General features: G+C 37.9%; 1 protein-coding gene across 2 annotated transcripts in view; it reads left to right on the top strand.

Moving 5' to 3' along the window:
* LOC122562734 (mediator of RNA polymerase II transcription subunit 13-like) overlaps positions 1 to 13,343 on the top strand; it is a 236,468-nt gene that overhangs the window by 114,343 nt on the left and 108,782 nt on the right. For both annotated transcript variants that reach the window (XM_043715858.1, XM_043715857.1), the window contains exon 3: positions 4,354 to 4,438. In XM_043715858.1, the coding sequence (XP_043571793.1) occupies positions 4,354 to 4,438 (85 nt within the window). The remainder of the gene's footprint in view (positions 1 to 4,353; positions 4,439 to 13,343) is intronic.

Here is a 13,343-nt window from a genome sequence, read left to right as displayed (position 1 = left end):
AATGTAGCAGATGCTTCTGTCATTAATATTGATGTTAAAATTTAATTCTGTTGAGATTTGATATACAATAAAATGGTAGTAAGTGCCTTGTTAAAATCTCCTGGCGTTACATTTTTCTTTAGCAAATATATTGACTATACCTTTACCAGTCTGTGCAAGAAGTGCTTAAGGTGATGTTTTTTTTTATAACCATTATTTTGAAAGAAAGTTTCATGACTAACTTTATGGCTGTTGTCCATGCCAATTTAAATGCAGTGCTGTCTAAAAAATTTGATGCTTTCATTGTGTTTTGTGGCTTTAAGTTTAACAGAAGTTTGATCATTTCTTGAGGATAATGTAATCTCCTAATTCTTCTGTATGAATATAGATGTTAACCCAAATATAGAAGGTATTGTTATTATATGACTACATCACCTATGCAAATTAATTCTTCGTAATGCAAAAGGAGTGCCTGGAAAGTGAAAAGTGATCTTCTAGAAAATCCCAGTTAGAGCCCTCAAAGATGAATCCAGGTTGACTTCAGGACCTTTTTTTAAAAAAAGTAGATAAATCCACGTGTAATTAAGCAATCTGAACTTTGAGTGAATTTGAGTGAGAAATGCTTCATCTGAAGCTGCCTCTAGGAGTGGGCCCAAAGCTTGCACTTGCAAATAAACCTGTCGCACTATAACCACCTATCATGTGATTTTTGACTTCATCTAAAGGAAGTCGATCATAATTGCAATTGGTTAGAGTTGTCACTGCGAGGAAGCATTGCTGTGCTCAATTAATACAGAGGCAAATAAATAAAAGCTTCCCCTCTCTCTGACACAACAGGCTGAATGGATTTCTTCTGTGCTATAGCATGCTGTCTGTTCTATTTGCAGGTTGCATACGTGGATCTTGATTGTTGATATTTTCCTAAAAGGTTAATTTCTGTACTTTATTCTGCCTAGCTATAATTCTTGCTATAATTTTGACTTTTAAGTTAATGTTTTCCTTATTTTCTTAGTGACTCCTTGAAGTGATGACTCATTAACATTTGCACAATTGTAAAGTTCTCCAATTCTCCTTTGCTCAAGCAGGCATTTTCTCTCTATTTCGGTTTTGTCTCATGTTAAACCTCCCTGTTAATATTTTGGCTTATATGCATTGTACAATAGGTATGACTTGAAGAGTGGAGCAACATGCTAATATTGCCGATTTATCTTTTTTTGTGTGTTCTATCCTTTTAGGTATTAAAAGCAAAGTACCAAAGGTCTTTAAAAAAAAAATGCTTTTATCAACTTGTGGTTGCAATTTCAAGGGTTGTCTATTTGCATAAATAAGTGCCTCTGCTCCACATGCTTTCGGTGCTTTTTCATTGTTAACTCTCCCATTCTTGTTTTTCTTTAAAGAAAAGAGAGAATTTTAAAGATTACCACATCCAGATTAATTTAATCTGCCGTCTGTTTGCCCACTTTGCTATTCAGCTCACCAGTTAATGACCAGCTGAAGTCTGTCTTATTGGCAGATTGGCTCTATTAAAATATGGACTGAACAGTGAAAGAAACAAATTACTCTTGGGCCATTTTTAGTTTTGATGCATGCTCAAGGCTCCTCACTGGATCATTATTGTTCAGGATCAAACTATATATCGTCATAACTATGGGTTTTAAGGGAAATGTGGCAAGGACGATTACTAAACATGCCAGAGTTTTAGGTTTGTGATAGCTGAAGGAATAACCAGCAGTGATGATACGGTCAACGGCAGAGATGATAAAGAAGCAACAATTGGAGAAGTATATACATCCTGGGTTATCAGCCGAGAGAGATTAGTGTTGGGAGTGCTGAGGAAATCCCTACAAAGAATCCCTATAGTTTGGAAGCAGGTCATTTGGCCTATTGAGTCCACAGCAACTGTCTGAACAACATCCCATTCAGACCTACCTCACTGCCATGTAACCCTGCATTTCTCATGGCTAACCCACCTAGCCTGTAAATCGCTGGACATTATGGGCAATTTAGCCTGGCCAATTCACCTAACCTGCACATCTTTGGAATGTGGAAGGAAACCAGAGCATTGGGAGGAAATCCATGCAAAACACAGGGAGAACGTGCAATTTCCACACAGTCACCCAAGGCTGGAATCAAACCTGAGACCCTGTCGCTGTGAGGCGGTAGTGCCAAACACTGAATGAATGTGCCACCCCATGAGGAACAGAATTTTAAAATTTGAGGAATTACTTAATTAGGAGCCAATGCAGCTCAGCAAGCACAAGGTTGGTGGGTGTGAAACTTTGAGATTGTTAAGACATGGGTAACAAGAGTTTTGGATAACTTTATTTTTAAACTGAGGATAAAATGTACAGTAGTTTTGCTTCAGGAGGTATACAATTGGGTTATTTCCTGAAGTAGCGTACTAATTTTTTTAAACAAATATTTTGGGACATTTGAATTGTGCAAATGTGATTCAGCAAATATTTGATTTCAATGCTCTTTTCCCCTACGAGATGACTGCAACAGTGCAATGACTGTGGGTAATGCAGTAATGTTTAGTCCAAAACAACCAATGCCGTCATGCTGTCACTTTGCTTTACTTCTGTATCTATTGAGAATTATCAGCTTGCAATTACAAATAATCTCAGTTTTTCTTTTGATCAACTTTTCTTCAATGATAACAGCTTGGATCTTAAATCGCTAACTGTTAGCGGTGGCTTCTGTATGAATTTCCCTATGCTCCTTTTAGAAATTCAGACCATCAGTGTCTTCTCTATATGAGACTGATTATATAAATTTGTACAAAATGAAAGGTGAATGCAAAAATGTGTACCATTTGTGGCTTTAGCAAATGTGGTTAAAATCATTTCAATAAATTTTATTAAAATACTAATAATGGAATGCTTATATGTTAAGCAGTCAGCGTTCTTATGGTTGTTCAGTTGCATCTTTGTACACAGTGAATGCAAACTTAATTTGATATATTTAATAGTTATTTGTGCAGGGAAATAAAATACAAATGGTAATAATGGCTAACAATGTTAAAAGATTGAAGTACAGAGTTTCTGCAGATAATTGTGAATGGAATAAAGTAGGTATTTTAACTTTTAAATTACCACTTTATTAACGTTATGGGCTATGCTGCAAATTTTCTGTTAAGCTATTTAATTTATTTTGGTCTGAAAGTGGAAGGAATGTTTAAATACTAATATGGCATGGGAAAGAGAAGCCAAGCAGCTAATAACATCTAACTGTCCCATGTTCAACTATTGCTCAATGCAAACAGCACATTCTGCATCTTTCAATAATAATTGAACTTTCAGCAAAAATGATTATTAAACTATAAAATGTGGCTCAGTGGTTAGCACTGCTGCCTCACAGCACCAGGGTCCCAGGTTTGATTCCAGCCTCTGGTGACTGTCTGTAGAGTTTGCACATTCTCCCCATGTCTGCGTGGGTGTCCTCCGGGTGCTCCGGTTTCCTCCCACAGTCCAAAGATGTGCAGCATTGGCCATTCTAAATTGCCCATAGTGTTACATGCATTAGTCGGAGGGGAATGGTTCTGGGTGGGTTACTCTTCAGAGGGTCAGTGTGGAATTGTTGGGCCGAAGGGCCTGTTTCCACACTACAGGGAATCTTAAATTTCATCAACTATTTTTTATATCATATGGAGTCCATGCTTAAAGCAAGCTGAGGGCCCTTCTAGTGGGGACCACTGAGGACACTGAGACCACAGGTGGACCACTCCTCCCATTAAGTCCACAAGGAAGTCTATTTGATAGTATCCATGTGTATAAGTGCATGTGTATTAGAAAAATTCCTGCAGCAGAAAGAAATCTGTGAGGAAACAAAATCCCATGAGGCCAGTGTGCTGAATGGAGAGTTTAGATTAGAGTGGTGCTGGAAAAGCACAACAGGTCAAGCAATATCCGAGGAGCAGGAAAATCGGCGTTTCCGGCAAATTCCCTTCATCATGAAAGGCTTTTGCCCGAAACGTTGATTTTTCCTGCTCCTCGGATGCTGCCTGACCTGTTGTGCTTTTCCAGCACCACTCTAATCTAAATTCTGGTTTCCAGCATCTGCAGTCCTCACTTTTGCCCCTATAAATGAGACCCTATTCTGTGGTTCCATTTAAAATGTGTTCGGTTTTTGTGGTGGAAGTGATTTAACACTTTTGCTGACTTCAAGTACTTTCTTTAGGTGCCATTTAGAAGTTATAACTTTCAAACGTTTTTATTGTGTATCACTTCAATGAATCAATTCAGTTTTTAGATTGAAGAATTAAAATAGTGCCAGTTTTTCACAGTTAAGTGATGTATGCAAGGCTTACTTTTTTGCTGTTTAGTTGAATTTAGTTTCTCATGAGTAACATGGTAATTCTTTTTTGCTTTTCAGTGGTGGAAGATGGTCTCTGGGAAAATGGACTTACGTATGAATGCCGAACACTGCTCTTCAAAGCTATTCACAATTTGCTAGAAAGGTAAAACTAAATCAATAATTTACCAGAGAATATTTTGTACTTAATGGAAATGTGCAAATTGTTATGCAGTACAATATTTGTATTATATTATTATCTAGCAGTACTTCTGCATTTAATGTCCAGAGACTTAAATCTAAATATTAAACTGAATGCAGTATTAATGGGGCTATTTAATCAGTTTAACCATTGTGCTGAAGTATTCTATCATATTTACTAGTATGAGAAGCATTTATTGAAACAGTGTAACACTTGGAAAACACATTTGTAAGTTTTTTTTGCAAAATGTAGATGTACATCTGCTTGCAGAAATATTCAAATACTAAGAATATTCCAAAACGTTTATAGCACACCATGGAATCAGTTATTACTGAGCAGAGACTCTTTCACCCATTGTGCCTGTGCCATCTCTCTGAAGAGCCATCCAGTCTGTCCCACTCTATCCCCATAACCCTACAAATTTATTTTATTCAAGATGTCACCTAATTTCCTTTTGAGATCATATTCTCAACTTTTGCCATCATTTCGAGCTGTTGGTTCCAGCTAATTGCTTCTGAGTATATGTGTTTAGATGACCAGTTCATAAAAATACCAGTAGTAATAAAGTTACTAGCAGTGCCTTATTAGTTTTCAAAACATTGTGGGACAAATATTTTTGTGCTCCTCGTTAGAATGATCAAATTAGTTCTTTACCAGTTGAACATGTCAACGTTGGGTATTTTCTTATTCTAACCAAATTATGTTGTCATCCATTTTATTGTGACAATCGACTGCTGTCATTTCGGTTTGCATCAAAATTCAAAATAGTAAATATAAAATAAAACTCCCAAAGACGTAATATCTCCCATTTTTTTGTTAATTCAAGCAAGTACATTCAGTATGTTTGGCAACTATTTTCTATTTAGTTCTGTAAAGTCGTTCTAATAGTGTCGCAGTCCACTTGGGGAAAGCACACTGACACTCGAGCCCCACCTGACACAGGATTGTCACAATCTAAAGATGTAATCAAATTATTCAAGTTCTCAATGTTCTTGTTTGATGACTGTTTCTGTTCTTAAGAAGAAACTGCTATTTATTACAGATAAATCACCTCTGACCACAGGCAGGCAAGATACCAATTATCAACTTTACAGCTCCTTAAACTCCTACACACATGCAGACAGATATAAACAAGGAAAACACAAGTTAGGGTGGAGAAAAAAAATTAGAGGAACACAGTTCAATAGCACTCAACCACAGGATTCAATGCGACGTCTTTCTGTTTCTTGCAGGTTCTTCTGATCACCTTCTTTTCAAGTATTTTCACTTCTTTACTGCAGATGCAGGGCGCTTGGCACACTACTTCTGCAGTCAACCTCTGGTTGGAGCCAAGAGCTTATGAGCAAATGATGAGTGGAAATTACTTGTCTGTGAAGAAAGGTGCCATTTATTTGAATCTGAAGGCTTTCTGCCATGTTATTGTTCACACATAGTTGTGAACCTGCTGAGCTAACCAGAGTTGTTTCAAGCTGAACACTCTTGACCCCCGCAATCTGACCTGATTGGGTTTTTAAACTCCAGGCTGTCACTGCGTAAAACTGTCCTGAACACACGCACTTGATGCTGACGAGTGCAACAATCTTTCCCCACTACTGTTTGAAGAAAGCGACCATAGAAGTACAACTTTGTGATGAATTCCAATAACTCGTTTTAAAACTGCAACATATTCTTTCACAATTTCTTCAGTTTAAATTCATATCCTTTCCCCATTTTTGTCCACAAAATCCAGCATGGTTTTTTTTAAAAAGAAAAGTGATCTTACTGCTACATGCCCTCCTGTCTTTTTCCTTCTCTATTTTACATGAATTCTTGATAACCTGGAGTGCTATCATACTCATGATTTTCTTTGAGTCATTATCTCTGTTATTGGTTAAATAAAATTTACTAATTATATATCATTCTGCAAGTTTAATTATTGCCTCTTATTTTAATCTATTAACTAAACTTTTAATCTATTTCAATCTTTCAATCTAACTAAACTTTCAGTCTATTAACTAAACTCACTCCCAATTTGATGCCAACTGCAAATTTTGAATTTTCTGGGTCCCCATCATCAATATGAATTGAGAGCAGTAGTGGTTTCTTCCCCACAACCTTATCTCAGAAGATCCCTTCCCAACTTTTGTCAGTCAGAGTAGCAAAGCCTTAACTTAACCTACAGAACTATTTCTAAAATGTCCTTCATGAACTTAGCTTTCTCAGCCATAAGTAAGAACTCAGCTTTTAAGTCAAAATAGTAGTCCACTTGCTATCAGTCCTCTGATTCTGCATGCTGGCACATTTTTCTGCTTCAAAGTCCTGCAACACTTCAGGCACAGGCTATTCCCGTTGGACCTTCTGAAAAAAGGAGAATCACTGAATCAATTTTGTATTATCATAGTTTTAGATGCATGCAGAAAATAGATCAATGCTTTGAGGTAACAGTCTATTAGTACAGTTTATAGTTTTCTATTTTATCTTGGCTAAGAAGGCATTTAGTATGCTTTCCTTTATTGCTCAGAGCACTGAATGGGAGGACTTAGGTGGTCATGTTGCAGCTGTACAGGACATTGGTTAAGCCATTTCTGGAATATTGTGTGCAGTTTTGGTCTCCCTCCTATAGGAAGGATGTAGTGAATCTTGAAAGGGTTCAGAAAAGATTTACAAGGATATTGCCAGGGTTGGAGGATTTGAACTATAGGGATAGGCTGAATAAACTGGGGCTATTTTCCCTGGAGCATCAAGGCAGAAGGGTGACCTGAGAGAGGTTTATAAAATCATGAGCATGGATAGGGTAAATAGATAAGGTTTTTTCCCTGGAGGTATGGGAGTCCAGAGCTAGAAGGCATAGGTTTAGGGTGAGAGGGGAGAGATTTAAAAGGGACCTAAAGGGCAACTTTTTCACACAGAGTTTGGAGTGTGTGTGGAATGAACTGCCAGAGGAAGTGTTGGAGGCTGGTGCAATTACAACATTTAAAAGGCATTTGGGATGCGTATATGAATAGGAATGGGTTAGAGGGATATGGGCCAAGTGCTGGCTAATGGGACTGGATAATTTAGGTTATCTGGTTGGCATGAACGAGTTGAGCTAAGGGGTATGTTTTCGTGCTGTACATCTCTGACTGAATGTCCCTATGATACTACTTTTTCATTGTACACGTCATGAATTAAAATCAGATTAATTCCCTAAAGTATTCACTTTTCAATTACTCCAGTAGTTTCTACACATTACAGTCCTACTTTCTACACATTTCAGTCCTGTGCTTTGGACCATGGCGACTATTGCTCTGAGAAAGGTCTGTCTGGTGACTGTCGCTTGGTATGAGCTTTACAGTCCTTGACACAGGCTTATTCTGCTCCTTGCTCAATTGTGTTCAGATTGCCTCATGCTGTCAAGAGTCCACTATAGCTGATATTTCAAAGGATGGCACCACATCTGGCTCTTACGCATCAAATGTAATCGCTCAAATCATGACGTTTTGAAACCTAAAGTGGCACAGGTTTTTATTCTTCTAGCAAACTTGTACCATGTTGAATATTATACTTGCGATCTTGATGCAGGCAAGGTTGCAATTCAATGGGAAATTACATGTTAGGATATGTATGGTATCAGCATGGCTTGTGTTTGTCCTGAGGTAAGAATGAGGTTTGTCTTTCAACCATTGCAGTATAGGTAACCTGACATTTCTCTGCATAACTTTCCCAATTTTTATTTAACTGCACTTAACCTCTCCAAATCCCCTTGAAGCATCTTTGCATTCTCACAACTGTCACTCCCACCTAATTTTGTGTCATCTCCATATTTGAAATTTTGCATTTGATTCTTGCAACAAAGTATTGTGATATAGATTGTGACAATTGGGGATCTCCACCTGCTTCAGCCTTCACCCATTATTGTAGCTGTTAATATCACAGGAATATCTTTTGCCTGGATTGACTTTATGGGGTCACATTTAAGTTGGATGAGAGGAACTAAACTAAGTGTGACCCCATAAAGTCAATCCAGGCAAAAGATATTCCTGTGATATCAACAGTTACAATAATGGATGAAGGCCGAAGCAGTTGGAGATGCCCAGTTGTCTTATTCTTTATCACAGTCTTGAATGCAAAATTTCAACTAAGGAGATGACACAAAACTTGGTGGGAGTGACAGTTGTGAGAATGCCAAGGTGCTTCAAGGGGATTTGAAGAGGATAAATTGGGACTGTTATGCAGAGAAATGTCAGGTTATCTACACTGCAGTGGTTGAAAGAGAAACACTTGAGCTTCTCTACTGCAGCATGGTGGCAATCCATAGAAAGATCAAAATTACCAAAGGATTGCCTACTCTCCCAGTTGCTGGGAAGATCATTGCCTGAATCCTCGCTAATTGCCTTCTCCCAGCCTCTGGGAAAATGCTTCCTGAAAGTCAGTATGACTTTTGACCCAATCCTGGAACAATGAATGTGATTTTCACAGATTGGCAACTCCAAGGGAAATGGCAGGAACACCAACTGCTGTACGTGGCTTTCATTGATCTGACTGAGGCTTTTGAGTCAGTCAGTTGCGAAGTGTTATGGAAAATTTTAAAGGCTAGCTGTCCAGAAAAATTCATCAACATCCTCCACGACAAGATGTTGGTGATGGCCCTCCCAACAATGGTAATATGATAGAAAGTTTTGAGAAAAGGTGAGGACTGCAGATGCTGGAATCGAAAAGTGTGGCGCTGGAAAAGCGCAGCAGGTCAGGCAGCATCCGAGGAGCAGGAGAGTTGATGTTTTGGGCATAAGCCTTTCATCAGGAGCATTTCTGATGAAGGGCTTATGCCCAAAACGTCGACTCTCCTTATTGGATGCTGCCTGACCTGCTGTGCTTTTCCAGCACTACAGAATTCTTTGAGGTTAGGATGGGTCAAGCAGGGATGTGTCACTGTGCACATCTTTTTCTCCATCTTCTTCATTGTTTGTTCTTGACAAGATAAATATACAAGTGTTGTAAATATTGTGTACAGACTGGATAGAAATCTTTTTGGACCTTAACTGGTCAAAATCCAAGAAATTGACAACGACGCAACTTATGGAACTTCAGTATGCAGATGACAATGTCATCTCCGTGCTCTCAGGACAACTCCCAAACTTCACTTTGGGCCATCACGGAAGTATACCAATGAATTGGTCTCAGCCTCAATCTCAAGAAGACTCCAATCCTTTACCAGGCTGTTCCAGGTCAAGTTCCGTTGCATCCTGCCATTAAGATGGCAGAGTAATCCCCTCAAACGTGGAAAATTTTCCGTACCTGGGAAACTACTTCTCATCTAAGGCTGATAACGATGCAGAGATACAACATTACATCCAGTCTGAGAGCTGCCTTCAGATGCCTAAGGATGGGTTTCCAATTGTGACATTTGTACTGATTCCAAGATCCTTGTTTATAAGGCAGTCATCCTTTCAATTCTGCTATATGGTTCTTAAACATTGGGGGACATATACACGCCACGTCAAGGCTCTTGAAGTGCCAGAGGTGTTGTTTGAGTCGGGTTCTTTGCATCATTCAGAAGGACGGGTGTACTAACATCAGTATCCTTGAAGTAGCCAATAGCACCAGCACCAAGGCTGTGATCATCCAAAACCAAATCTGCTTGGCTGACCATGTGCTCAGGATCCTTGAGTACTGACTGGCAAAGCAAGAGCTCCAGGAAAGCACTCAAAAAAAAAGAGGACAACAAGGGAAGTGTTTCAAAGACTTCCTGATGGCATGCCTCAAAAAATACGACATCAGTGTCGACACGTGGGAGACTAGTGTTCAGAAGAAATCAACTTTGAAGAATCTTTTGTATCTTGGGACACACTTCTTCGAGAAAAGTTGTTGGCAAGAGAAATTATGAGGAAGGAATGCCAATGTTCTTGAAGCCAAAAATCATTTCCACTTCACAGAAACACCAGCCAAATATGTAATGAGATTTGTAGCTCTCGGGTCATGCTCATCAGCCACACAAGATCCATTGAACCCATTGCTAGTGATAAGAATTTTCGAGGTGGGCAACCCTACTTGTTGGTCAGTGAATGCTGATGACGATGGATTGTAAATAGCTATGGCCCAACAACAATCCTTGCAGGCCCTCCAATCACAGCCTGTCAATCTGCACTTCACCGATTTATTCTAGCTATTTACTGTCTGTTAATTAGTTCTCAATCCTTGTTTGTATTTTGTCCCCCATAACTGGATCCCAAAAGCTTTAATCTTGTTTACCAATCTCCTATCTGGGTGCTAGTAAAACGCCTTCTGAAAATGTAAATATACTTTATTTGCCTTTATCCATTCTGTGAGTTACATGCTCAAAAAAAACTCCATGACTTTTATATGAAAGTTCCATGTTGACTCCTCGCAATCTTCCTATTATTTTCTGAGTGTCTTATTAGGGCATCCTTTTATTATAGATTCTGGTATTTCCCTTTGACTGATATTAGAAACTTGAATTTTTCTACAAATTTATAGATCTGTATCTTCAACTGTATGCGACCCTTTCTTTTGAGGCGCAGGCTTAATTCAAATTGGTACTGCTTTTTGATTTGCCTTTTGCACTCTGTGTTAGAGCTTATTTAAATATGGAAATGTATATCCTTCTTTTCATTTATTTTGCAGCCAGCTGGACTAATTGCAGTTTAAATCTGGAACATGTTTTCTAATGTTGCTTGCTTTTGGTATTTCACTTTTATTTTTAAATTTGAGCTGCAGTTAATGGTGTAAAATGCATAGTATTCAAGCAAAAGGTGATTTAATTTTGGAAGTATAAAAAGTATTGTTCTTTCTCTGCCAGCTGTCTGTGTTAAAACTTCAGAAAAGTCCAGGTCTACCTCATTTCAGAAACATCATCCAAAGACATTCATATTTGCTGCTTCTAAATTTTGAGTGTAGTGAATGCATGACTTTTTTTTTCCCTGGGGCCATGAATACTCACCTCCGCTCATGTGGCCTAATGAAAAAATGTCAGTCCTGCATTACTATTAAATTCCCACATGGTTATCGGAATGCATTTGGTGGTTACCCACATTCATTTTGAGTTCACATTGATTAATGATTCTAGGATACTGCTACCTGTTCTGATATAACGCGACAGTACCATACCTGTGAGATCCCACTTTATAAGAAAATGACATAATAGCAGCACCATTTAAACCAATGGGACCAGAATCATGTTTTAGCTAATACAGATAAGAAAAGTTTGCATTCGGCAAATAATGGTCTAAATTCTTCAATCACATTATAGCCAATTTGTGTTGAAGAAATGTGCATTATAGCAGAACCGATTGTATTTGATGGGCATAACAAATTACAGCATTTCAAAAAAAGTGATCAATTGATAGTATGGCAAAGGATGATGATATCAATTGGAAATTTGAATTTTAAAGCAGGACTTTTCATTTTAGATCTAATGAAGATTACTCTTTTCTTTGACAAAAGGTCAGAAAGTCAATTATGAACAGTGGTCGTTCCAGGATTAATTTTTAAATAAATTACACAACTTAATCTAAATAACTAGATGAGCCAGTCTGAATTAATTAATAACTGTTTACCAAATTGAATTTTAATGATGAATGAAAAGACAAATCAGAGAGCATAATCCAGTTTCATTTGAGATCAGATTCACACCAGCAATATGTCTATTTAGGCTTTCAGTGCTGGAAAGAAGTCTTGGAACTGTTGTAGTAGTTTAAACAGGGGTGTTCTTAATGTTCCATTAGGAAAAGTCAGTGATGTAGCCAGTGATTCTATTCCTGTGAAAGAATGGAGAGAATCATCCAGTGAATGTACAGAAAGTTGCTGAAAGGAAACATTGGTAAATGATTTACAGTTAATTTTAAAATTAGATTTAAAATGGATGATTACTTCAGTCTGGTTGTCTATAAAGGATATTTCAGAAGTGTTAAATTCTTTTGCTTATATTAAGAGCTTTCTACGTTTTTATACACTGCATACACACAGCAGTGTAACAAAAGTGTTCTTTTGTTCAAAACAAATTTGTCAACCTTGTGTAAATTTGTTTGGGGACTGACTACCACACTAACCAAACTGTAAAAGAAACTAATTTATGATCTATTAGATCAGGTTTCACTCTAAGATCTGACTTGTCTAATATTGCCATCAAAAGGAATCATTGCAGTTTTGAAGCACTTCTGTGTCACTTGCCTTAATGCCTTAAATTATCTTAAGTTGGAATGTGTTTGCATGGACTAAGACTTTTCTGGGGGCAAGGTTGGGGCCAGGGCAGGTGTGGGAGTAGAGATCTCAAAGGGGCACAAAATATCAAAGAAAAAGCACATGCTTAATTTTTCTGCTTGTGATGTAGTTTGATGTATATGGTTGAGCATCAATGTGGTTTACGCAACATTTCACTGAAGAACATATACCCAACAACATTCTCAGAATTCTTATTTTGTGCTGTTGAAGTTAGTACTTCCAAATAAATTTGTTGAACTATAACCTAGTGTTGTGTGATTTTAAATTTGTAAATAGAGAAGCAAAGCGTTTTGAACTGCTGCAATTTTAAATTGTGCTATTCCTCCTCATCCCCTCAACCCCTCCTTCAAGCTAACCTATTCTATCAATGTCATTGAAGAGAGAAGTATAGTTAATGCCCTGAGTCTGATATTAATTTTTCTTTACAGCATTGTTTATCAGTTTGGGTCTTGCTGCAGAGACTTCAGCAAGCATCGTGGAGGTTGAGTGAGTGCAGTACTGTCCTTCAGATGAAGCATGAGGCTAAGACCCTAGGTTGGAATGTGAGCAGTTCTGACTTGAGCAGGATTCAGTAGGGTTTCACAAGATAACTTTTAAGAAGAACATGGACATTCTTCTGGTATCCTAGTTATTTCCTTCATTCATTTTCGTTTAAAGTTTAGACAATCTCATT

The sequence above is a fragment of the Chiloscyllium plagiosum genome, chromosome 25, assembly GCF_004010195.1.
Source record: "Chiloscyllium plagiosum isolate BGI_BamShark_2017 chromosome 25, ASM401019v2, whole genome shotgun sequence".
NCBI classification, from domain to species: domain Eukaryota; kingdom Metazoa; phylum Chordata; class Chondrichthyes; order Orectolobiformes; family Hemiscylliidae; genus Chiloscyllium; species Chiloscyllium plagiosum.
Note: the sequence above shows the minus strand (reverse complement) of the source record. Positions and strands in the feature narration are given on the sequence as shown.